The sequence below is a fragment of the Rousettus aegyptiacus genome, unplaced genomic scaffold, assembly GCF_014176215.1.
Source record: "Rousettus aegyptiacus isolate mRouAeg1 unplaced genomic scaffold, mRouAeg1.p scaffold_m13_p_7, whole genome shotgun sequence".
In the NCBI taxonomy this organism is placed as follows: Eukaryota; Metazoa; Chordata; class Mammalia; order Chiroptera; family Pteropodidae; genus Rousettus; species Rousettus aegyptiacus.
Genome location: NW_023416310.1, coordinates 48,959,418 through 48,987,184, shown reverse-complemented (window position 1 = coordinate 48,987,184; position 27,767 = coordinate 48,959,418). Strand labels below are relative to the sequence as shown.

Genomic DNA, 27,767 nt, shown 5'->3' with positions numbered 1-27,767 from the left:
ACTTTAAAAAATGTCAGTCTGCCTTCACTTAACAGGAAAAGGGTAAATACAACTTTATACAGCTTGAGAGGAAAAATTAAAGGTGGACTCGCATCCCCACACCCAAATAACGGGGCGCTGGTCTCTTCAGTGAATCACTGGAGTTTTCTCATTGGGGTTTAGGGGTGCCTGGAGGACCCCGCAATACAAAGTACGGTTCATATAAACGCTGAAATTTCAGGCTTCAACAAAACCAGATGAACTAGCAGATTTCCCATCCCCGAGAGAGGATCTGATTTTAGCGCGGCATAAATAGGTGCAATAAATCTCGACGCCTTAAAGTGCTTCCAAAGACTGACTGAGCGCTCTCCCGGCAAAGGCGCGCAAGCAGGCGGGACTAGTGCGTAAACGCGGCTCCCGGGAGAGTCCCGGCTGTCGCTCACAGAAGCCTCGCGTGCTACCAATCCCCGCCCGCGTCCCACAGGTCCGAGTCACCGCAGTGAAGGCGAGGGGGAGGGGAGGCGTCGCAGGCAGAGGGGTAGATGACCCCCAGAAACACTCCGAAGGTTCGGGCCGCATCTCGATGGCAGTCTGGCTGGAACGCGCTCCAAACCTCAGCCTGTCTCCACTTCTCCAAAACGGTTCGCACAGACCGGCGAGCCCTTCTCACCTCCTCTCTGTGCCTGGCGCCAGCTCGGCCATTTGAAAAGGCCCTGGACCGGGGGGAGTTCAGGCTTCGAAGCCCGCCAGGGAGGGATAGCAGGAGTGGAGGAGAGGGAGGAAAGACGAGCAGAGCTCCAGTTCCTAGGCAAGCCTGGGAGCCTGGAGACGAAGAGCACCCGCCTCCCACAGAGGTCCCCGCCCAGGCGGGCAGGCCCAGGAGGCGCGGAGGCGCGGAGGCCGAGACTTCCAGGTCCCCAAGCAGCGAACGCGAGGCCGCAGCGAGTGCTGGCGGAGAGCCCAGAGCCGCGCGTCTGGGTGACACACTGCTTGCGGGTGGCTCCTGCGCTCACCAAGCTTCGAAGGGAACCCAGCACAGTCCCCATTGCCTGCTTGGAGGTCTCATCTGGAGACTTCAGCTGGAGCGCTTCATGAGGCGAAGGGTGGCGGAGAAGGTGTCCCCAAAGCTTGGAACATATCCCCGCTTCCCAGGGGATCGGCCCGCCAGGGAAAGGTACTAGGTATTTTAGGGGTGTTTTCTAAACACGACCTCGGGAAAGTTGTTTTCCGGACAACTTGGTTGGTCTCCTGATTCCTAGAACCCGTGGTTCTCGCCTCTTGCTTTTCCAGAGCCACCAGAGCAAGCCTCCTAACGGAGCGCGGACTGGAGAGCAGCCGCGAGACCAGCGCGGGCATGTCGCCCCCACAGTTACCCGACTCCCAGAGCCACAGGCAGGCGCCTCTGCAGAACTGTCGCAGCGCTCACGGCTGCCCTCCCAGGAAGTTGAGTGTCAACCACTACAGCTCTTTCGCAAACCATTCCATTCCACTCGGTGCATCTGTGGTTCCAGCTGCAGACCCCAGCTGGCGCAATTACTCCGAGGCCGCCTAGCGCCCCCTGGCGGAGAGCGTGGGATTCCCGGCTTGCCGACTCCCATAGCAGGTAGCTGCAAAAGGCGTGGTGGCTGCGACGCTGAAGTGAGACAGTTGCCAACAGCTGGTGCAGCTGCCTCGCTGCGCACCGGGACTGGAGAATACGCAGCCCAGGTACTGCCCCTTCCCAGTGACGTCTCTGCAGCGGGTTATAAAAACCTCACGCGTAGTCTGCGGAGGTTCAGCTAACTCCTAAACCGAACAGGACACGAGCCAAGAGGCGCCTGCGGAGCTGCAGGCGGTGGCGGTGGCGGTGGCAGCGGCAGCGGCGGCGGCGGCAGCGGCAGCGAAAGCAAAGGAAGAATTTCTAGCTGGACACGGTATCCCAGGATCCCGGCCACAGACTCAGAACTTTTACAGGTCGTGCTGTGACGAACACCCTCCTTGGCCCCTGAGTCCTCAGGCAGTACAGAGCTTTGCCTTCCCTTCTGCAGGCAGGGGGAATAGGAGTTGCAAGCAGCAGCGGGTGCAGAAGGGCGGGGGTCTCCTGATTCCTGGAACCGCGACCCACAGAAAATTTCCCCCTTTTCCAGCCCAACACAGGAGAGATGGTATCTTCAGATTTCTAAACTCAAATGCTTCCTGAAGCTTGCAAGTAGAGGAATTCAAAGCCACGAGGTGCAGACAGACAGTGCATCAGAAGCCTTCATCTTCCAAGCTCCAAGTCTCCTGCTTGCAAGGAAAGAGTTCTGCCAGAAAGATCCTGCAGCCCTCCTGTCTTGACTAAACGGTACTCTGACCCCAGGCACGGCCTCGGTACCCTGCTGCAAACTGGGTGCGTATACAGAGAGGACAGCTTAACCCCTTAGCGGAGGAATGGATAACGTTCTCCCGGTTGATTCAGACCTCTCAAACATCTCCACCAACACCTCGGAGCCCAATCAGTTCGTGCAGCCAGCCTGGCAAATTGTCCTCTGGGCAGCTGCCTACACGGTCATTGTGGTGACCTCCGTGGTGGGCAACGTAGTGGTAATGTGGATCATCTTGGCCCACAAGAGAATGAGGACAGTCACCAACTATTTCCTGGTGAACTTGGCCTTCGCGGAGGCCTCCATGGCCGCATTCAACACAGTGGTGAACTTCACCTACGCTGTCCGCAATGAGTGGTACTATGGCCTGTTCTACTGCAAGTTCCACAACTTCTTCCCCATCGCTGCCGTCTTTGCCAGTATCTACTCCATGACGGCCGTGGCCTTCGATAGGTGAGTTTGCCCTTTTGAGGAACTGGAGAAAGTGTCCACAGAGGACAATGGCTTTGCTATGGGGCTACAGGACTGAGTTGTGCCTGGTTCAAGGTGGAGGAAGGGTGGTCACCTGTAGACTGGGGATTTTACTGACAGCCAGTTGTTGATGGGAGACTTTGACTTATCTCACTATTTTCTTTTTCTATTTCCTCATTCCTTTTCTCCTCCTTTTCACCCATCACCAGTCTCTGCTTCTTCACACACACACCCCTTTTTTCATCATTTAACCCTCTTTTTTCCATCCATTCTCTACCCATCTCCCAGACACAAATTCCTTCTCTCCTTTGCCCTGAAATCCTGAAAGGGATACCCAGGGTTTGGCCAAGGGGCAGGCACCTGCCTGGGGCTTTGTAAACCCCTGCTGCTCTGGTTCTGCTGGGCAGCCTCTTGGTGCCTTTCCAGTTTTAAGATGCTTAGCCAAATTTCTCATTTTTCACTTTCCCTTGAAGATTCAGGGACTTTCTGTTCCCACCTCATGTTCCAATATCATTTGGATGTGAAGAGTGTTTCATTAGAATCATAAATACTCAGAATTCTAATTCAGCCTCCCCTGAGCTGCTAGGAGTTCTAATTCAGGAATGAGAGACAGCTATGCCACTCTTAAGGGACTCCACAGACAGGGAGCTTACTCAGGAGTTTTTCCCAATTTCTCTCATAATGTAAGGTTGATGTTTTTAGGCTGTCTGTATCCACAGAGAAAAACATGCTTGGCAAAGGTAATTGAGAGCTTGTTCTTTCCTACAACCAACAGGTCGGAGTTTCAGAAGCTGATAGAAAGTGAAAAGGTTGGCATTTTGAAAAACTGGGGATTGCGCTCTGAAATGAATGCCCCCTCGGGTGGCCTGATGGAAAATTGATTGGTAGAGCACAGCTCTATTTATATTCACTTTTTTGTGAATGTTCTAGGTCTCTCATGTGTATATCTATGTGTGCACAAGTGTTAAATGTTTATTGAGGATATGGAGGTATGTTTAAAACACCTGCCACTGTAGTTTTAAAATGGGTTCTTCGATGGCCTTGTTGAGATAAATAAATGCGAGAAACCCAAAGAAGGAACTGGGAGAAAAACTTCAAAAAAAAAAAAAGAATTCCCCAACTACTAAACCCTTTTATGTAAAGATTGTTTATGATTTAAAATTGATTTATGGTCTTTTTCGGCTTCTGTAGTGAATGAGCACTTGTAAGATCAGAGGAAGCTATGTTTCCTTTGCAGTGATGTCCAAATGCTGATTTCTAAGGTTCATGTACACCTCCATTTATGGAGCTCTTATATGCTTGATACATTGTATATAAGACAAGTTGCAGTAAATCGATTATATTTTAAACGTGGAAGGCAAACCAATTACTCAAAGTGGTAGTGAAATGAATTCTTTGTAAATATCTTTCATGCTACTCTGGTTTTCAGATATTCAGTTTGCTGAAAAAGAGGTACACTTGTAAATATTTGTGCACTGATTTGCTCCTTTAACCTCCCGGTGGCTCCCTTAAACTTAGAAAACCCATGGCATGAATGGGCACAGTGAAAATTGGTGCCTTACACCTGCTTTCTTGATAATCCCTAAATTAGAGGGGAAGTTGGTATTTGGACTTCATTGGAGCCTTGCATGAGCTCAGGAGACCTGTCAATCTATATGAGCCACAGGTGACGGCACTTTTGTTTTGGCTTACACATAAATGACATGTTCCACAGCCCTGCTCTTTCCATTCGAACTTAGAAGGTTGGGGGTGGGAGTCAGCATCCAAGTCTTCACAGTGGATTGGTAGGAAGACAGATTTCAGTTGCCTTGACTCTGGCATCTCAGACTCCACTCTTTCTTTCTAGGCAAACCATTAACAGGACCCTGACCCTGTGTGACCCCTGCTTAGTGAGGTCAGAGGATCTCTGATGCCAAAGCTGAGGGAAATGACAGTAGCAAGAAAGGTCTCCATGTCCCTAATGTACAGATACAACCCAAGGAGATTATCAACGACATGCTCAAGGTTAGAGGTCAAGGTGGAGTTAGGACTGAGGTGTCAAGGGTGTATCTCCAAGTTCTCCCAGTGCTCTTTCTATATTTCCTTGCTCACCTCATGAGCACACAGTGAATTAATCCCCTCAGGCCCTCTGCTCCACTGCATTTGTGGTCATCTATTCTCTGTCAATAATGTTTTAGAAAGAAAGGGGACTTAAGCTTCCTTCATATGAAGGATCTCTCCTTTCTCGACAGGGCAATGCAGACTTTGAGAAAATGTTAAGCTATTTTTTTTTTTGCATGTTCCTTGAATTTTTAACAGATAATCTTTGAATCAAGTCTTTAAAAAATGAAAGCAACATGATTTTCCTGATTATAAAATTAAACCTTGTTCATTGCAGAAAACTTGGGAAGTATGAAGAGAGTAGATACAAAAATACAATTCAACCATTACTTCTTTATGCAAAAATAACACTTACTAACATTTGAATTTCTCTCTTATGAATATTAACTGTATAATTGAAGTCAGATTCTATATAATTTTATAGCTTACTTTTTCCATTGATATTAATGGAAAACATTAATAACATTTTCCCATGTTATTAAAAATCTTCAGCAACATAATTATAATGGCTTCCTATTATTCCATTATATGACTGTGCTATTATTATTTTTAAGCAATCCCCTACCACTGGGTATTTAGGTTATTTCAAGTTTTTTTTTTTTTTGCTATTATTATTAATGTGCTAATAAACATTTCTGTATGATCATCTTTTCTCCTTATATTCCCAGAAGTGGAATTACTGGGTCAAATAAAATGAATTTTTTAAAAAAAATTTTCTCCTAATTTTAAAGGATTATAAACTCTGAGCAAGGCAAAGAACATGTCTGTTCTCTGTTTTTTATCTCCTCAGCACAGAACAGAGTGCTTGGCACCTAATAACCACTACATGTTTATTGAATAAGTGAATGAATGAGTAAAATAATTCATGTTCCTAGAAGAACATTGGGGAACTACACAAAATTGTAAAGCAAATGTAAAAATCATCTACCATCCCACTTCTAACAAATAACCAGTTGAAATTCTGGACTGCTAGCTTATATTTTTTCTGTGTTATTTATGCCACATACGGTCACACTTTTAAGGATAAATTTGGGGTCATAACAAAAACTGTTTCAATAGCTGCTTTTTTGTTCTTTTTTTTTTCCCTTAACATTGTGTCGTGGACATTTTCCATGTCACAAAATAGCTTTCAAAATATCATTTTTAATGGATGCATGCATTATATTGCATGGCTATAATCATTTATTTAACCATTCCTCTATTTTTTTAATGTAAATTGTTTCCATTTGTAATGATTACAAGTAACTTTGAAATAAATATCTGGGACATAAATCTTTGAGAATATCCCTTATCCTTTCTTTAGAAGAACCTCATTGAAATGGAATTGCCGGGTCAAATGATCCTGGTAAAATTTGCCAAATTTCCTTCTAGAACCAAAATATGGGCAGAGAAAAAAAATACCAGCAGCAGATTTTAGTAGTAATTTAAATCTTTTCTATAATCTTTCCATAGAATAGATAATGAGAGAGAGAAAGGGAGAGAGAGAGAAGAAAAGAGGGGAAGAGAGTGAGAGAAAGTAGAGGTGGGGAGAGAGAGAGAAAGAGAGGGAGGGCGGTGAAAGGAGGGATATCTTCAGAAGAATATTTATTTAAGGCGATAGTTACATAGAATAAAAAAAGAAGTTGCAGAGACAAATACACTTAAATAAGATGGAGCCTTCCTCTGATTGCTTTTTTTAATTTTATTTTTTTTAAATTATTGTTGACAATATTATATTAGTTTCAAATGTGCAGCATAGTGGTTAGACATTTATATAACTTATGAAGTGACAAGTCAACTTCTACTTAAACTTCAACAAACATGAGGGATTTTACTTTTTGAAACTCTAGAATTCTCTTAAAATAAAACTTATTTTTTTTTTCTATTGTATAAACCAAAAAGTATGTGTGATGTTTCATGAAATTAGAAGTTAGAGGACACTGAGAGGTGACATCTCCATTTTGCAGGGGCTCCTGATAATAGCTGGTTCTAGGATTGTGGGGCAGCAACCAGAAGGGAGGAGGGGAACCAATTCCTAAGCCCCACAAGAGAGACTTTAGGGGCAAAAGCTAATCTAACTTGGAATCAAGCACACAACAAAAGCACCAGCCTGATAACACTGCTTCTCTACCTGGTATGGCCAGTCATAATTTCGGTGAGATTAAAGGTGAAGATAGCTCACTACTCAGACTAGTTCTGAAAGGAAACATGCAAATGATGATGGTCTCTGGACAATATGAAACTCAGTCAGGACCAAAATTGTAGTTGCTCAGGTAAGGGTAATGGTGAAGGCAAAAGAAGGAAGGAACTCACTGAGAGAGTAAAAGACAAAACTCTGCTCACTGATCCCTGGTTCCCATCCCGCTCTGTCCCAGGCATACCCAGCTACGATTTTAGTATATGTGCTGCTGAAGCGAGCACCCAGCTACAAGTTTAAATAGCCTGCTTTCCAGGCCTCTGTTAAACTTGCAGTCTGTCCTTGAACCTCACCTTATTGGCTAGACTTAAATCCCATGTTTAACTCAAGGTAGTCCTTCCCCACCAGAGGCTGGACTTATACTCTAGGATCCTTCGTACTGATTTAGGTGGACCTTATAGCCCATGACCACACCCCTCTGTAATTCTGAGAATGGTCATTCACTAGAAGCTTGTCTACCACAACTGGTTTGTTTTTTCAGATCAGGAACCTTGAATGTCTGGGTTGACATGGATCACACTTGAGTGTGTTACATCTTGGGTGAGTCATTTAGGCAGCTGGACCATTCTGGGGAGGTTCAATACCCACTTGCTCCCTGGAGCTCCCCAGTGCACCTGCCACATCCTCTCTCTCATGGAAGCCCCTACAGTGTCCTGAATGATCAAGGCCCTTCATTAAAAAAGAAAGAAAAAGAAAAGAAAAAGAAAGAAACAAACCTGGCTCAAACAAAGGTTTCATTGGGGGAAAATAGAGAGTAATTCTCAATGTAAAAGTATATAGCAGGAACACAAGACCTTGTTACTGTAATTGCTGTTGAATTAGCAAATGGTAGGATGAGGTTCATAAGGGAGAAACACTCACTGTTGAATTTGGACAAAGTTCTTCAGTCTATCAAGGGATGATGCCACTATGCAATGTTTTCTAACTCAGGGCCTCGTGTTTGAAGGGCTTATGCTACATATTAAGGCAAATAAGACTGGTTGAAAGATAACTACAATACAAGATGTTAAGCAATGTGGTTCATACAGACAAATTCTATAAGAAAGGAGAGGAGCAGGTCATGTCCAGCAAGGATGATCGAGAAAGACCTCAAAGGCAGGAGTTGAGTTAGTTAATCCTTGAAAGTTAGATAAGATTTTCAAAGAATATGAAAAGAACGATTACATTGCAGTAGAAGAAACTGTGTGGCATACGTGTGAAGATGAGAAGTCGCAAAGTGTTTGGGAAGAACGATAGGCTGACTTAACTGAAGTGAATTCACAAGTGAATTAGGGAACGAATGGAGGAGTTAGTGGAAAGAAAATGAGTGCAGTTTTTGCTGGATTTGATGTTCAGATATAACAATTAGTTAAAAATGCCCAATAAGCAACTGAAGAGGTGGAGCGAGAGAATAAAAAGCCAGGAATCAAAAGGTAGATTTAGGAGTTTTCCAAACAGAAAGGCTATTGGAATTTAGAAAGTAGAGAACATCACTTTCATCTATATCCATTTTTCCAGAGAAGAAGGTAAAGACTCACGGGAATGTCCTAGCAGTCAGTAGGAAGGAAAAAAAATAAGATGAAGAAGATAAAGAAGATGGAGGAGAAGGAGGAGAAGAAGAAGAAATAGATAAAGATGTAGTGGAGAACCCAGGATGCAACAAAGGTTAAGAGAGATGACTTGTATGTAGTTGGTTATATTTATTAGTGTCATTAGAATCCAAGAACAAACAGGACATTGGATTTGGCAATTAAAGAACATTGGTGACCTGTGTGAGAGAGAGTGTCAGCAAAGTATAGGATGGTGGAATAAAATTGGATGGCAATGAGGAGAATGGCTTCTTCCTCATCCATCCATCAAACCACTACTGAGTACCTATTATGTGCCAGATGCTGAGGCAGTGACACACCGCCTCTGCCTTTGTCTCTGTCTTTGGGGGTTGGCAAAGTCACAAACACTTTTATAACCCAATGCATTTATGCCACGATGAGGGAGTTTGGAGACAGAGCAACTTACCCTTGGGAATATAGGAAAGATTTACTGGTAAAATCAAGAAAAAGAAGAAGAGGAGATGGAGGAGGAGAAGTAGGAAGGGGAGAAAAGAAACAGCAAAGTACAAATAAAACAATGTGGTGTTTGGGTTGTTTTTTTTTTTTAATTAACTTCAAGAACACTGGATTGGGAATTCTTATAATGATGTACTAATGTTTGTCACATGCAAACTAGAAAGGAAATTTCATGTTAATAAAATTATAATGATACCTTATATTTGCATGCTCTCCAATCCATTATCTCATCTAATCCTGAATCCAAATGGGAATTCTGTTTCTACCTTGGAAAGACTATTAGACACAATTTCTCTCAGCATTGTCCTCCCACTCTCCAGTCCCTCGTAGCATGGAGCCCTGTGCAATTTGCTTTCATGTGCCTTAGACATCGGCCTGCATATCATGCTCAGAGTGGCTTTTTGATGCTATATCATCTAAAGAAAGCTGTGACTGAAGACAGAAAAGCAATGTAAGGGTCCTACTGTGCAGAGAGGACATTATAGACCCTTAGACAATTTTCTATCCAAATCAAAATTCAGCCCCACAACCACAACCTAGACAGGGCTGTTGTAAGAGCGTCAAATTCTGCTAAAATATTTTATTCAATTTGTCTCATTTGTTAAATTCACTCAATTTTGAGTCATTACAAAATTTTTCTTTTTGTCAAACTGAAATCTGCCTCTGGCTTTGGGTTGCTCCTATAGTATAATGCCTTCCATGTGGCAGTCTTTCTAATACTTCCATCCTGAGGCTTCTCCATCCCTGGTGAACTGTCCCTGGTTCTTTCATCTTTCCATCCTTGTCTGTCTCTACTGGCTATTCTCAGTTGTTAATGATCCTCTTAACTGAGAAGCTAACTAATGCCCAGAACTGAGCATTACCCTAACACCATTACTTGTCCAGCTTCACCTGCTACAGGACCGGCATCCTATCTGGTGACTTTGTTGTCCTCCTAGATTTAGCTCAAGTGCCACCTTCACTAAGAAGCTGACCCTACCCTGAAAATCTAAAAGAGGTGTCCTTATCTCTTCCCACATCATTTACCCAACGAGGTTGTAACTGTCTGTAGCTTGCTAATCTCTCCCACACCTCCATGCCCACTAGATTGCAAGCACCATGAAAACAAGGATGATTTATCTGGCTTCCTGTAACCAGATGCTATCTAGTTGCCTGACACAGAGTAAGTATTCATTAAAATGTATGTATAGTGGTTAAACTGATGTATCTCTCTGCTGCACACATCAACCAAAGTCTGAAAACCAGAACCAATGCATCAGGCAGACTGCAAAGCATACCTATGATGCTATGCCTCTGAGCAAAAAAAAAAAAAAAAAAATCGGGCCAAATTTATGCCTCCCATGGAGTTTTTCTATAATACAGAATACTTTGGGTTCAGAAACTTTGTCCTGGAAAAACTACATGTTCTAATTTACACTTGCCTCTTCCACATTCTACTTGACTGGGCCCCACTGGATTCCTGACCCACGTCCCGCTCCCAGTAGGTATTGTATCCCAGGGGCACACCTCTAATTGAGGAAGGGTTTATCAACCCCATCTTACCTGCAGTCTATCCAGGTATACTGGAAACTGAGATATTCTGTAGACCCTTCGCTGGCTCAGCTGTTGTCAGCCCCCTGGCTTTTTCTCCAACACTCCTACAAGCAATAGAAAAGCACTTTCCATTTTACTTGTCCGTCCCGAGGCAGGACCAGCAGAAGCTTACTCTCCACCTAGCCCTCTGAGTCCTGTATCCACAGCAGTTGTCTGAACACCTCATTTATACCATAGTAAAATGTCGCAGACACAGGAAAATCCCAGCAGAGTGGCCTGAGAGTCAGAAACCTGGAGCACAGACTGGGGAACTGGCTGACATTGACCAGCCTCACCTCTTGCTCCCTTAAGAGGCTGTGATTCCACCTCATTGGAAGGGGAAATATGAGGCTCTGTGGATGAGGAACCCCAGGCATGAAGAGATGCTTTAATGATGTCCTTGAGACATAAACCTCAGCATAAGAGTTAATGCAGCACATGAACTGCTCTGAGAAATTTGTCTAAGCAGCCCTGAGCCTGATTCCTTGCTCTTCTCTTTCATAATTCTTGACTTGATCAAATTTTCAACTTGGCTTTATCATTATATTTAATATTTGCGACTCTCCATGGAGTGCCATTCATGTCCTCTGTGGGAGAATGCCCTTTAACAGCCTTACATCTAGTACTTGACAATGGAGTTTAGTGCAGCAAAGAGCATGGGCAGTAGGTTCTGGCAGTGATTCTATGACTTACTAGTTGTGTGAACATAGGCAAGATACTTAGCCTCTCTAGGCCTCAGTTTTCCCACCAGGATATAATAACAGGGATATAATAAAACTTAACTTGTAGGGTATTGTTTCAAAGAGAGAGGGGAAAGAAAGGGACAGAAATGGATGGAAAGTTCCTGATTCATTGTCTAATATCCAGTAAGAGCTCGATTAAAAGTACTATTATGATCTCTAATAAACCCTGACACACCATTACATCCATTATTCACACCCATTCCTGTCTCAGCATCCTCTCGGGTGCTGGTATAACAGCAACAGGGTGAAACATTTGTATATTCTCCTGCTAAAATTATAGTTTAAAACCCTCCTAATTGGGTCAGCAAACTTTGTGTTCTGATGTGATCCAGCACCCTCCCCATCTGTGCAGATGCACACACGCTTCACCAGAAGCTCATCATTTAAATATATCACAGTCCAGATAAATAAAATCATTTTCTTTTACATTATCTCCAAAACACATGTTCACTTCTCACATCCTGTTCCTCCCAAAGTCACCACCCTCACATGGAGTATCATTTGTATGTTTAATGCCCGAGAGAGAACTTAGTCACAGCAAAACACTCTTACAGCTCCATGTGTTTTAGTTAATATTCAATTTGTTAGAGTTGTTTCTTTTGCCTTTGAACACATAAATCTTGGCAGTTTTCTTATAAATCTACTTTATGAGTGTTAAAAGTATTAAACATTCGCTTTTTCTTATCCTTTAATGCTCAATTAGCTCTTAAACATAAGATGGAGACTTTCCCCCTAAATATTTTAACATTTTCAAACTTAAACAATCTTACATATTTCTAATTAGTCATACATTTTTATAAACTTAACGAATCAAATAATCTTTAAAAATATAAATAGTACTTATAAGCTCGATTAATTAAATTCCCCTAAATATGTCAAACTATAATCGTAAATTTAATACATCTGGTTTTCTTAAAACTTCAAATCCCTAACAGAAAGACTTATAAATAGGAGAAACAAAATCTCCCTCAGGTCTTACATAGTTCTAATAAACCTAATAAATCTAAACCTCTAAATTTAGCATTATCAAATTGTCTTGAAGTATTTCAACCTCCTAAGAATTAAAAATACAAGTTCAGTAAATGAGGTTCTTATGAGCACCCAAACACTGATTTCAGAATTAATTAGTTAAATCCACCCAAGTATTTCAGTTAAAATTATAAGTCTGGTAAGTCAAATTCTGTAATATATCAGATTCTTATTATCAACGTATTTGAAACAAATCACACATAAAGTAACATATACTGATCATAAAATTCACTATTAGACACATACTTCCTACATGGAAGTACCATTTCTTCATTATCTATTTACTTTTAAAAGGTTACAAAGTTCCACAAGCAGGTGGCAGAATCCTCTTCTCTGTAAGGGGACGCTGAGGTTCTATAATCATGATTGAGTGGGACATCTGAAAGGTGTGCCTTTCAGGGGTCTTGTCCAGGGCAGCAGCCAATGCCCTGAGCCCATCTTAAGGCAGAGTTTTGCCCGCTCAGTGCCCAAAGGACACAACTGCACCTTGCCACTGGCATCATGTTGTCCCAATGTGCCCTGTATCTCCTTGGCTTTCTTCAAGTTTTACCCTTTTCCACTTTTCATCTTAACATTTGACCACTTGAATTACGTAGATGGAATCATGCAGAGCCTCACCACACCCTGAGTTTGCCTCCAACTGCTTTGCTACCTGAGTAGAATTAGCTGCACTCTGTAACCTGTTATGTTTTACCTTCTTATCAATCTACATTTCAGACTTGTTTATAGACATGTATAAAGTGACGCCCAAAAAACTCGCCATCTGTCTTGTGTCATTCTCTGAGACTTCAAGGCCATGAAAATTACATACCAGAATTTTTCTGGATGTATCCTGTTTTCTTCTCATTAATCGTCGAAAATGGAGGGTTGCTTCTTTTTCCTTTGAACACATCTTATAAATCTTGGAAGTTTTCTTATAATTGTTATAGTGTTAAACGTTTGTAATTAGTATCTGTTGGTGTTGACAAACCCAGGCCCTCAGCATGTTTCGGAGACAGATCATGAAACGTTCTTCCTTCAGCTGGGTTTCCCCAGTCTTAGGGCTTTTTCATACCTCTAGGAGTAAAGTTCCTTTTCCTTCCCTTCCTTCTCTGTGTCACAGATTTCAGATCATAAGAAATATGCAACGCTCTGCTCGTACAGCTCAAGCCAACGCCCTCAGCCATGTATAAACTGAGCCGCCACCTTTACAAATCACACAGCCGCCTGAGCTCACACTGTGCCAAACAGTCATACTAACCACCCCTTCACTCTCTCTATCAGAAAATAGAACTGATACTAATTTTTCAAAGTCCCCCATGCATATTTAGTGGCATGTGGAAGATAAGATGCATAAGCTTAAATACCCACCTTGTATGACTTATTAATTTTATTTTACTGTAGAGAAAGGTCCTCTTGAATAATTAATGTTTTCCTAAGAGGATTTATCTAACTCTGAAAATGTTTAAACAACAGAAAACTCCACTAACAGCTGAAATACTATACTAAATAGTCCCAGAGGGAGACTTAAAAATGACCTAATTCATGATACGAACTAAAATGGAAGCAACCATGGGGTGAAATACATTTGGTTAACTCAACAATTTAACTGGACTCTTCAAAGAAGAGTTGACAATGACCTAGAAAACCTTGTAGCTGAATTCTCACCATGGGCATCATTTAAATTTATTCCCAAAGATGGACCAGTTTCTTATTCTTCCCAGCTGGAATGGTGAGGGGTATGGAAGTTAACATGTTAAAGACTCAGAATATGAGCCGAACCAAAGCCAGCATGGGTTTTCAGTGGCCCAATAAAGGCGCTGACAGGCTAAAACTAGGCAAAATGTGAAGAAGGCAGCAATACTATTCCCTTTCCTTTCTGGCAATTTCCCTCCAATAATGCCCTAACCAGCTCAAGCCTGCATGAATGTGCTCCCCAGTCCTGCCTCACGAATGCATGGTCTCAATTTACTGCTCTGTTCTCTTCACAGCTCAATCCAATTTAGTAAATTGAGATGAACCAAGAGAATAGAGTAGCTAATTAAAATTACACTAAAGTGGCAATTATATGGACTTCTACTTCCTAAGTTCTGTTTGCATTTTAAAATGGAAACGTGTCTATTCTAGTTACCTATTCCTTGAGCAAGAAAGAATGTAGAGAATCAAACTTCGCCCTAGGGACCTGGGGTTTAGGTACTACAGAAGTGTCCAGAGTTTGGCGTTTACAGCATGGCTCCATGTATGTACCAGGTAGACTGCTGGGAAGCAAGACGGGCTGTTGTCACAAGCCCATATTGCTGCCGAAAGACTTTCTCCTGCAACTATCGGAATTGTCTCCGCCCTGAGGTCCCAGTGAAATCAGCTCTTGTGTTTGAGTAATGAAATAAGGTTGAATTTGCTTTTGTTGTTCATACTTTTTTGAAGTCACTAATTCTCTCTGATAAATAAGTAATACTTGTATAGTTCGAAAGGATATTGTCATAAGAAAGGACTTTGGGTCGCAGTTCCAGCCAGTCCGAAGGGTCTCTGGTAGGTTATGGTTAATGGCAGCACTTCGATGTGGTCCTGTTTAGATAGCCAGGGCTGATTCTTCACGTCTCCAGCACGTCGTCAATGGATTTGTGCTGTTTACAAATTCTGGGGCCATGTTTCTAAGAGCTGGGCTTTCTGCCAGAGTTTTCCTGGAACCACACTTCATCTAGAAGTTTGCATCCTTTTTTATTCATCCTTGTCTTTCCTCTCTCCTTTTCTCTCTACACCTAGATTAAAATTTTCTTAACTTCATTTTCTCACAACTCCTCCTCGGCATTTTGAAAATAGCATGACTTCAATAAATGTCACTGACCCAAAAATGGAGTTGGAGCAGACAAAAACTAAAAACTGACGTGTATAAAATGATCCAAGAGTAGATTTACACTGCAACATTAAAATGTTAAGTATCATGATTTTCATTAAGCAAATAAGTCAGAAGGGTCCTGAAAAGTTTCTTTAAGGCTCTTTATTTAGTAATAAATTTAGGGTTTTTTTTTTTAAAAAAAAAAAAAGAATGTATTTGACATAGAACATTGTGTAAATTTAAGGTGTACTTAAGCTACATTTTTAAGAAAAATAACTTACCATTAAATGTTATCTACACAAGGGCAAATTCCCTTTCGATTACTTTTAGTGTACATACTTTTAAAACTGTTAAGTATTACATTTTCATTAAAGAGAATTAGGGCCTCACACAAATAAACAAAAAGAGTATGATAAAAAACAAAAGCAAAATCAACCCTCATCTCACTGCCCAAATGCCTATATTGTCAATTCTTAGGAATTATTTCAATAAAGAACTTTTTCCCTATAGAATGTTTTATGTAATCGTAATCTTATGAAATATACACTTTTAAAAATTTAACATAATAAAGTAAGAAACATTTCCTGTAATTAAATGCTTCCTAGGATTTTGTTTCATGGCTACAAAGTATCATAATTTAAATGATCCCTCATCCTGGGATTTTGCAGTTGTTTCTAGCTTTTGCTACAATATGTAATTTGTGATCAATATGTTTTAGCTAAACTTGCATTTCTGCATGATTATTAGGATATATTCTTAGAAGAAAAGTCTGTTCAGAGTGCTGGAAATTTTAAGGCTTCGGCTTTATTCTGCTAAATTGGTCTTCAGAAAGCTTTAGCAATTTAGCAGCATGAATCAGAATATATAGACTCATCATATAGGAGTGCTCCTCTTCCCATATTCCTAACAGTTTCAGAAACATCTTTTCCAATTTAAAAGATTTAAAATGTTATTTATGTTTTCATTTCTTACTAATGCGGTTATATTTATTATTTCTTTATATTTCATTTTATGTGAAATATTCATATGATCTTAGGAGATTTTTAAATATTGAATTGCAGAAATTGCATATTAAGGATATAACCTTTTGACTGTCACATGCTGTAAATATTTTCCCACGTTTTTGGTTAAAATTTTAATTTCTTTTTCAGCGATTACCTTAAAATTAATTATTTTTTATAGTTAAATCCATCCACCTTTTCTTTAAAGGTTTCTCCCTTGGATGTCATGCTTAGGCCTTCCTCAACTCAGAAGTAAATAAACATGGACAAACAATTTCAATTGCTTTTATAGTTTAAGAAGTTTTTCTTAAATCTTTAATTCATCAGTAGTTTAATTTATTCTGTTTTGCTGAAATAAATGAACTTTGGTGAGACGCTTTTCTTCCGATCCATTTCCTAGAAGATAATGGTTTCCTATTTTCTCTCTGTTTAGTTAGCACACAATAGTACAGCAGGTGCTCTCTCTAATACTGTTTTTGTTCAAAGTCTGTTTCATTGTAACATTGAGGTTGGAATTTAACTCTTGTTTATATCTATTAGTCTATAGTAAAATTGGTTTCATTATACCTCCTTTTGCTTAAAGATGTACAACCTAGCCATGACATTAAGAGGACTTACTGTACAGGGCATTTTTCAGGCCCTTCGAGTGAAGCAAAAGGAAAAAAATAACATAATAAGCTTTTGATTCAGAAAGCCAGTGGGAGTAAGGTCTATGTAGTAGTTTATAGATTTCACCCTCTGTTGAGGAGCCTCCCCAGCCAATGATATAAAAGCAGGGAAAGAACCCCAGCCACACACTCCTGAGGGTGATGAATGCAAAAGCCAGCCCCAGAAAGAGCATGGAAGGGCCCAGCAGTGGTTCTCAGTGTGCTGAAGTCCCTTAGCTAGAGGGAGGAGCCGAGCCTCAATGTTCTATCCTTTTATCTGCCATAGTATGCAATGTCCCAGGAGAGACACATCCTCAGAGGCAGACACAGATTTTGAAAAAATCCAGGAAAATGCAACCAATAAGTAAACTACAGCAGCGCAGACTTTTTCAGCTTGGGGCGCATTTTCTAAGACTTTTAACAGGACTGTGATTAATAAAACTGCTTATTTAAGGACCTCATGTTTATTTAATAAACAATGTAGAGGGAAAAATAAACTTTGCAATTTTTTAAAATTAGAGTTTACCTTTAAAACATTAAATTTTAATTTTTCCAGACTTTCCCCTCCCATAAACAATACAAATGAGGCAAATAAGTAGATAGTATTGAAGAAGAAATATCAATAAATCTTTGTGGTTTAAAAAAAATCATATTGGACATGTTTCCAAAGTGTAGCGGTTAGCACATCTGCTTTACACACAGAAGGTCCTGGGTTCACACCCTAGTAGAGCCACAGTCCATGGTCTACGGTCATGCCACCCTGAACAAGCCTAATGTCTAATCTTGGAAGTTAAGCAGGGTTGGGCTTAGTTAATACTGGGCTGGGAGACCACCTAGGAAGACCAGGTGCTGTAGGCATAAATAATAATAAATAATAAAAAAATAAATAAAATAAAATAAAAAATCATTGTATATACAAAATCATATATTACCGGTTTAAAAAAAAAAACTATTATATATTACTGGTTTCTAACATGTTATTGTTAATACAAATTGAGTTTGGCAGGTTTTATTTTCATCACCACTTTGCTTTTAACATGTTAATTGTCATGTTCTACTAACACTGAACTCCTTCATGCTGTGCAGTTGTCGATCTAAATATTTATAGAGCCATACCATACATACCTTGGCTCCAGAGATACAATAGTAAGAATCAAGCCTGATTTCTGCCCTCAAATAGATATTAATAAGACATTATTCCAATGATTATTCAAATCAATGTATAATTGCAAACAGTTAAGAGCTATTTAAGAATATTAATGTTATGAGGGTATATAAAAATTCAATTTTTCTGAATGGTTTTGGGCAAAGATCTAAAGGATAAGTAGGAATTAGGGTGAGCAGTGTGGCAGACACTGGATTGGCTACACAAAAGCCATTTACAGCCCCTCTTCTCCTTTGCCATCCTCTACAAGAGACACTGTCAATGTCTCAGCTGTCATTAAAGGGACCACTGGCCATAGGAGAAAGTGCGAGGTGCAAAAGGAAGTTTTCACCTAGAAGAAGTCTTTCTAGAGAAAGTCTCTAGGTTGAGCTTCTCTTCCTGAATAAAAAAGGCAATGACCACAGGAGAAATATTGTTTTACTTTTCACTCTTCCCCCTTTTTTTTACTATAGAACAATGAGCAGAGGCCTGGAAGGCAGCAGCACATTTTATCTCTGAGAACAGCCTCCACCTACTAAGGGTTGTGGATCAAAAAGTTAGAAAGAGCCTGGAAACCCAAGTGCTTCATTGACCCACATTGACCAGCCTGAAACTACCCTGCTTTGGCCTTACTTCTTGTTATGAAAAACAATAAAACTTTTATTTCTATAAATGCTTGATAAACAGATTTTTTTGTTGTTATTTGAAACCAAACACAATCCAGCTAATTAGGAGTGAGGTTGGGTGGGGTGGGAAGAGTTCTAGACAAGTTCACTGCATCTATGAAAACCCCAGGCAGGAGAAAGTATGATCCATTGGAGGAACCAATGTTTTTCATTTATGCTTGCCATTCATCACATAAAAAATTTATTCTTGGATAAAATGAAAAGAAAATGGAAGAAATGTAAAACCACAACTCATAAGCACTCTGGTAATTTATTACAATCCTAACTATTAATAAAGCCTCAGTAACAGAAGTTCACTGCAAGCTGTGGCGTAAGCAAGATATGCTGAGAATTACAGAAATTGTCACTGTAAATCCACCCTTTATTTTAAACTCGAGAGCGAGTAAGTGACATTACCATAGGAATCATGTTGAATCCACTTTCTTTTATGTTTAATAATCTTAGCATTTAATATTATATGAATAATAATTATTCAAGTAGTTAAGAACCAATAGACTGAAGTATATTTGCTTTTGTTATTTTTCATTATTGTTTTTCCTTTTGTATACCTTAAAAGGTTATATTTATTTTCTTTTCTTTTTTAAAAAATTATTTCCTAGATGTTTTTCAAAGCAATTTGGGGGAGAAGTTTCTTAAAGTGATCCCTCAGTGTTTTATCTAATTATAAATATATATATTTTGAAGTTAACAAAATAAATAGAAGTGGGGAAGATGCTCTAGAGTAGGAAGAAACTATTGGTAGGGATTCCAACTAGGAAATTATTATACTATTGAGGTAAAATAGTATCAGAACTAAAGGACTGGGAAAAATGGGTTCCAGAGATTTCAGTGTGCAATTGTAGGATTTATCAGTTTATCAGGCCATTTGCTGTTTGGAAAGGAGTAAGAGTTGGAAATAAGTGAGAGAATGTTGTTGAAGCTTTTCCCAGTTTACTAACTGGGAAAAATGGATGATAGATGGTCAAATCAAGAACACAAAAAGATAAAGAACATCTTCATACCCCCTGTAAAACATCAATATATCCACTGTAGACATTCCATGGCTATTTATCGAGCCCCTGGTTTATCAGTTATCCACTGCCACAATGATGCTGTACAACAAACAACCATAAGACGTCAGTGGCATATGACAATAAATTATTGTTTAGTTCATTAGTCTGCAGCACTCAGCTGATTTGGACTGGGTTATTGCAAGGTCTGAATCATGGCTGGGCTCATTCTCTTGTCTGGGGCCAGCCAGCTGCCAGCTGCTCTCAGCTGCTCTCAGCAGAGATGACTGGGACAGCTCACCTCTGCTCCACGTGTTTTTCACCTTTCTATAGGCTAGCCAAGGTATGTCTTCATTGTAGTGGTAACAGTACAAAAGGCAAACAGACACATGTAAGCACTTTTTCAAGTCTGCACTTGTGTCACATTTACTAATAACTCCACTAGCCAAAACAAGTCCTCAGAATAGACCAGGTTCAAGTTTGAGGAAGCAGATTCTACCTCTTTAGTGATAAGGACTGCAAACAGTCCTAGCAAAGGGCAAGAATATCTGGAGGGATAAATAATTGGAGTCATTAATACAATTAATCTACATGTCAACTAGGTGCCAGGCACATTCTAGTCTTTAAGGATACCACAAAGAACAACACACACACACACACACACACAATAAGCAAATAAACTGAAAATATATAATTTTTAGCACTGTTAAGTGTTGTGATGAAGAGGATAAGGGGATAGAGAGTGGTGGAAAGTAAAAGCAAACTAATGAAGCAGATCAGAAAAGCCCTTTCTGAGGAAGTGACATCTGAACAAAGATCTCAATAATGTGATGGAGTCTGCCGTGTGATGATCTTGGGCAGGGACTTTCTAGATAGAAAGGACAACTATAATAAAGGCCCTGAGGTAGGATTGGTTTTAGCAATAAAACCTGGGGATGGTTGGATTGCAGTGTCAGGGGAGAGAAGCTAATGAGGTTAGAGAAGAAGGCCATGTAGATCACATGTATTAGTCAGGGTAGGTGATGATACGCCACGGTAACAAGCAAACCCCCAAATCCCAATGACTTAATACACAAAAGTTTATTCGTCACTCACTCGAAGTCCATTGCAGGTCCAGTTTCTCTCCTGGGAAGCTCCCCGAAAACATTGCTTGATTGTAGGTGATTTCCATCTCATGGCTCAACCATCTCAACCTGAACTCTTTGGTTGCTGCAGTAAAGGAAGAAAAAGCTGAGAGTCACACAGGAGCTTTAACCTACCCCAGGCCGGAGGTGCTACAAATCACTTCTCCTCACAATCCATTAGCAAGAACTAGTCAGATGGTCTGGCCCAACTGCAAGGGCTCTGGAAAATGTGGGAGAGCAAATGAATATTTAGTGATCATTAAAATTTTCTGTCACAGAAAGATAAGTTTGGTTTTTATTCCATGTGTGATGAAAAGCCACTAGAAGTTAATGAGCAGAGAAGTGACATGACCTTACCTACACTTTTAAAAGGTCATCTGCCGGTTGTGTGGAGAAGGCAGTAGGAAATCAAAAGTGGAATCAGGGTGACCAGGTAGACCTCTCCTATGGAGAGAGATTACAGTGGCTTAAACCAAGATACAGTAGTAGAGGTGGTGAACAATGATCAGATTTGATATATGTTTTGAAAGTAAAGTCAAATGGTTTGCTGATGGAATAGCTATGGGATAGATGAGGAAAAGAGCAACTGAGAATCACTCCTAGGCTTGAAGCTAAGCAACCGGGAGAATGGCGATTCTATTTACTAAGCTAGAGAAGAATGGAGAAGAAATAAATTCAGGAGCAGAAATCAGGAGTGATTTTGGCCCTAATAATTTCAAGATAGGCAGCAAACAGACAAATGGAGATATTAGACCAACAGTTGATTTTTTTTAAATTATAATTAACAAAATATCATATTCATTTTGGGTGTACAACATACTGATCCAACACTACATACCTTAAGAAATCATCATCATGATAAGTCCACTACCCATCTGTCACTGTACAAAGTTATTATATTATGGACTATATTTCCTATGCTATGCATTATATCCCTATGACTTATTCATTTCATAACCAAAAGTTTCTACCTCTTGACCCCTTTCACCCATTTCACTTTCCCCTCCATGCCTCACCTCTGGCAACCACCAATCTGTTTTCTAGATTTATGAGTTTGAGGGTTTTTTTTATTTTGTTTTTTCAGTTCCACCTATAAATGAGATCATACAGTATTTGTCTTTCTCTGTTTGACTTATTTCACTTAGCAAAATGCCATGTTGCTGCAAATGACAAAATTTCATTTTCTGGTAGCTGAATAGTGTTCCATTGTACAAATAAATGTACCATATCTTCTTTATCCATTCATCCATCAATGGACACTTAGTTTGTTTCCATATCTTAGCTATTGTAAATGGTGTTGAAATGAAAGTTAGAGTACATACATCTTTTTGAATTATTGTTTTCATTTTCTTTGGATAAATACCCAGAAGTGAGATTGCTGAATCATATGGTTGTTCTAATTTTGATTTTTTGAGGAAACTCCATACTGTTTTTTTATAGTAGCTGCATCAATTTATATTCCCACCGACAATGCATAAAACCATAGGGCTGTATACTATCACCTAAGGAAAAGAGTGAGATAGAGAAGATTGCCATTTATTGAGCCCTAGAGAACTCCATATTTGGAAAATCAGGAAGAGGAGTAGGAACTAGCAAATATGACCAAGAAGGAATAGCCAATGAGCTAACAGAACTAGTAAGTGAGGTGTTCTGGAAGCTAAATAAGAAAGCCTTTCAGGAAGAAGGAAGTACCTACTGTGTCATAAGCTATTGAAAGGTACAGCGAGATGAGGAGTAAGACTGGACCACTGGATATGACAAGATGAGATCAACACTGACCTTGACAGATGTAGCATCAATAAAGTGGTGGGAAGTGACTGGGATAAGCTTACAGAAGACTGTGAGGGGAAAAGAGGAGTTATAAATGGGAGAAGAGGAAAAGTATAGTAGGCAGAAGGAACATTAGGTTAAGAAAGAATTTTTTTTAAGCAAAAGAATTTACAGTATGTTTGTATTGTGATAAGAATGGGGAAACTGAGAGAGAAAAATTTGTGACACTGATGAGTATAGAAACAAAGCTTTTGAGTGAGCAAATGGGAATGGCTCCAGGGTTGGTTTTTGGAAGGAAATGAGACAATACACTATAGCTATAGGAACAATAGACCTATGGGTAGAGGTGAAGACAGGCTGGTGGATTTAGTAATAAAATTACATAGTTAATTTTTGTTGCTTCTCTGCTACCAGTGAAATAAAAATCAAGGTCATCCGCTGAAAGTGAGGAAGGAGAAGGTGTCTCAGGCTTAGAAGACAGGAAAAGCTATGGGAATAAGGACGTTGTGGAGTTGGAGAGTAAAGCGACTTGAAAATGCTTTAAGATTGTTAAGCAATATGGAAGGGCCAGTCAAGATGTATGAATTGACAAGAGAACTTAGAGAGCAGTTAACATAATATGTGTTTTTCTATAATGTAGGCTTAGCGAAGGCAAGAATTATTAGCATTGGGATTTTGTAAGATGAGTGAAATAGAGAGAGGAAGAAAAGTGGAGTAAGGGTATGTGCAAGGAGTGCGTATAGCGATGGACCGTAGAATCTAAGCTGGTTGAATAGAGAAGCAAGGGTTCAAGGGGTGGCGGTTAAAAGTGGTAAGATCAATGGACTGAGGATCCTGATGAATGTTAAGATTGCTGAACTTGGAGTGCCAGACAGCATGAACTGAAAAGATAAGAAGTGATAGAGAGTAAGATGTCAAAATTTTGAAAGTGATGTAATTACTGGTGATGAAGAGTCCAGGTAAGGATTCCCTGTAAGAGTGGGAGGCCAGAGGAAAATGGGAAAAAATAAATAAATAACTGGAAGTAAGGAAGTCAGAGAAATGAGTCAGGAAGTTGATCATTTATGTGGATTTAATGGTCACTAAAAGGGAAGAGAGAAGCAATAGTGCAGAAGAAGACAGTGAGCCAGGGCTAAAATCGCCAATGGATGAGAAGGAATAATCGATAGATGAGCCAGGGGATGGCTGTAACAAGGGTAGCACGTGGCATAGTCTCATGTTACATGTTTCAAAGAGGCCAGGGTCTTAAAACGGAAGAAGGAATGGTCTGAAAGTGGAGGTGTGGAGCAGTGAGTACATCTGCCCCTCATCCAAAATCTATGGTGAGTGGACTGTGGAAGAACAGCCGCCACCTGGGATGACTGCAGTGGTGGAGGTAATATCCTGAAACAGCCACATTTTAGGTAGCAAAAAAGGTATAGGGAGCCTTTGAAGAAGAGGGTGAGAACTTTGTTGATGACAGACTGTATTCCATAAAGTTTGGAGGGTGGGAGGGTGCATCAGACTAGGGACATGTTTGGAGCCATGCTGGAGATAAGAGCCAGCATGGTAACTGTTAAGTGGAGAAGCTCAGACCTCTGGCGGTGGTTAGAGGTACGGAGAAGTAAGGCGAGGTGGTACTGACTCCGGCAATCAAGAAGAAAGCCCACACTGTTCCTAACTAGAGCTTCCCCCTTGTTATTGGACACTGAGGCATCCCATAGTGGTAAGGAAGCGACAGGGTAGAGGTCTTACCAGGAGACTCAGACTCCATAGTGTTGCCTGAAATCCTGCTGTGAGAAAAACAGTTTTGCCAGTCTTCCTTCAGCAACCTTCCTGCAAAGTTGATGATCTTGGGGGTGGTGTGCTTACCAGAACTTTAGACTATGACAAGGGGGCACTGCTTGATGCCCTCCCTTAGCAAGAATAGGTTCAGTGAGGTTTTGAAAGAGACTGAAAGGAGTGAAATCCAATCCCTACATGATAGCGTGGCCAAGAGAAAACAGACTTCTTCCATTGAGAGTAGTCTCAGTAAGCACACATCAAACTCAATGCCATTCTTTTTAAATAATATTTACTGTACAGAAATAAAATTTATCAATATTTAACCTACCTAGACACATATTTTCAATGAAAGAAATCAAAATCAATATAAAATCCTAACTATGTTATAAAAAAGAACAGAAAAACAATTTATAATAAAATAAAATGTATTTCAATATGGAAACGTTCAGGCATACAACATTAGGATACAGGAAATTTATGCTATACTTATACCTTTATTTAGAATAAAGAGAATCTGACAGCAAGAGAGGCAAGCAGATATAGTAGTGGGTTTCTCTCTCTCTCTCTCTCTCTCTCTCTCTCTCTCTCTCTCTTTCTTTTCTTTTCTTTTTGCAGCTCAAATACCGCGAGCCATGCTGCTATCCTTGACATAATGTTCTTAAATGAGGATCAATTATTGGTAATGAATAAAATACAATCTTTATTTATATGGTAGTTAGATTCCTAGAAAATTCAGGATATTTTTTAAGTTCAAAAATACTCTATGTTGTAGGCAGAGTAATGGTCTCCCAAAGATGCCCAATCCCTGGAAACTGATTGTTAGCTTATGTGGTATAAGGGACTTTGCAATGGGATTAAGTTAAGGATCTTGAGATGGGGAGATTGTCCTGCACTATCTGGGTGAACCCAATACAATCACAATACTCATAAGCGAAAGTGGGGGTCAGGAGGGTCAACATCAGAGAGAGATATCTGAAGATGCTATGCTGTTGGCTTTGAAAATGGAAGAAATGGCCACGAGCTAAGCAATGCAGGCAGTCCACAGAAGTTGGAAAAGGTGAGAGACCAGACTCTCCCCTAGAGTGTCTAGAAAGAATGGCAGCCCTGCTGACACCTTGATTTTAGACCAACAAAACCCATTTCAGACTTTTGACCTCCAGAACTATAGATTAATATTGTGTTAACTAGTAGGAAATGAATTCACTTTGTTTATATAAATAGCAAAGCTAGATTCTGGATTTGGCTAATTATAAGCAGGTTTTTTACCTGCATGACTATCTGGAGAGACAATAAAAATCATTGGAGGGTAGGACAATATTTCTCTGTGCAGGAATACACCACTCATTGCAGGACATCCAGAGTCTTAGCCCTCACATCTAAATGCCAGCAGCTCCCTCAAGTCACTGTGACAACCAAAACATGCTTCTACAAATACTCAGTTTGCAAAAGAAAATACCCATCTTCCAGAAGCAAGGAGAGTGAGGTCATTCCTATGTGAAGATTTCTTTGAACTAGAAACCCATTTTCAAAGATACTTTCATGGACCTTTACTTACTTGGCACTCAGTAGCTTCAAGGCAGACATTGTTTCAGAGTAAAGGTCAATAAACTATCGGAATTCTGATTAATCAATAAAGACTCCTGATTGATTTTGTAAAAGCCTGTGTTTAACTTCTGCTCATCTCCTGCCCCTGCAATTGAAACTGAGAACAGAATCTCCATTTGATTACAGAAGTCATTGCAATCCATAACTTTCTAATTTCCCAAGGAGGCATCTAATGAAATCTCCAGCAAATAAAATTTCACAAGTGGGGAGAATTAATGCAATTAAGGTAGAAAAAGAAGTGATTCTTCTTTTAGTCTCCATTACTATGGATTACTAGGAAAAGAAGAGAATTATTTTTTATATAATACCTCTTCCTTTCTCAGCAGCCATTGATTGGCTCCTGTTTGCATGGGCGATGCATACATAGCAACTGCCTTCAGAAGAGAAATGTCAGAATGCAATTTATAATAGACCTCTGCGTTATAGTGGGTGCAATAACATCAATGCCACTGGAGGGGTCACTTGTGAATTCTCCGTATAGTACAAAGAGGAAAGAACCACAGAACTCAGAGAGCGTAATGTACAGATGAGGAACAGGGACACAGAAGTCCTTTGGTTGGGAGTGCCGCACAGGAGTGGGTGAGGAGTCAGGCAAGAGAATGACTGCTTCGTTCCTGATTCCTGAGTTCCTGAGGCACAGCGTGTAATTAGCCCTCACCAGGGAGACTAGCACCAGCACACTGTTTAGCACATCAGGCGTCTGTCCTCTGGGAAGGCCGCGTGGCTCAGAAGAATGGAGCAGGATCAGACAGCTCATTACAGAACTGTTCTCTGCATAAGAACGAGGTCTAATTTCTGCTTTTCTTTCTGCTTAATGTAGTTTGATCATTACCAAGTCAGGGATGTTCTTTTCAATGAGGGGAAAGCATGATAAATATTCTTTCAAGTTAGAAGAGTAGATAATTATTGTATAATTAAACAAAACTTCACCTTATGATTTGCTCACTGCTCACCTCCATGTGAAGGTTGGGGAAAGAGGATTCAAGGAGTTGTTGTTTCTCATATTCCTTCTCGGATCAAAAACCTATGTGCTCATAGAGAAATGGGCATTAGGGGCAAGAGAAAGTCCTACCTCAGTTCTACAAAAATACACAAGATTTATATTTGCTAGGTCCAAAACATGGGCTGAGTCTGTTCAAACTACCTTCCTGACTTAGATTCTAGAAGAGATTTCTACCTGCTCTCAAATGCTCAATGGACTCTTTTCATGTCAAATCCGGATTTGGTTGGCTCTCTATTCCAGAAACCAATCTGGGGCTTATAAAAAGATTCTGCAGCACGAGATGAGGAAAACATTCTTCTGAAGGATGAAAGAAAAATGATTATTTTAATAATTAGCACAAGAAAAAGGAAAGATCAGAAAACATCCAAATTACTTTCTCTGAATACACACACACACACACACACACAAAATGCCTCTCAAATGTGGAAGTCAGATGAGAAGAAAATAGAAAGGTTAAAGATAAAAAAAGGATCTGGCCAAGAGAAGAGAAAACCATAAGGAGACTAAAAAATGCAATTTCAGAATTAAAATTGCATTGAAGGTTATAAAAAGCTGAACTGACACAGAAAAGTCAAATCAGTCACATAAGAAAAATACAAGTTGTTCCGAAACAAAAAAAAAAAAATAAAGAAGAAAAAAACAAAATTTGGCAGAGAAGTTACTAGTCATAAAAATACATTCCAGAAATCCAACTTCACATACAAGGTATTCTTACAAAAGAGACTAGCTTAGAATAAAACTTTTCTGAGCAGAATCTACTTT

General features: G+C 40.1%; 1 protein-coding gene and 1 pseudogene across 1 annotated transcript in view; both read left to right on the top strand.

The window, feature by feature from the left end:
* Positions 1 to 755: 755 nt before the first annotated feature.
* The window catches only part of TACR1 (tachykinin receptor 1), a 137,090-nt gene continuing 110,078 nt past the window's right edge, over positions 756 to 27,767 (top strand). The window contains exon 1 of the mRNA XM_016130698.2: positions 756 to 2,774. Coding sequence (XP_015986184.1) covers positions 2,389 to 2,774 — 386 coding nt within the window. The 5' untranslated portion in view covers positions 756 to 2,388. The remainder of the gene's footprint in view (positions 2,775 to 27,767) is intronic.
* On the top strand, positions 17,663 to 17,778 carry LOC118605657 (annotated as a pseudogene).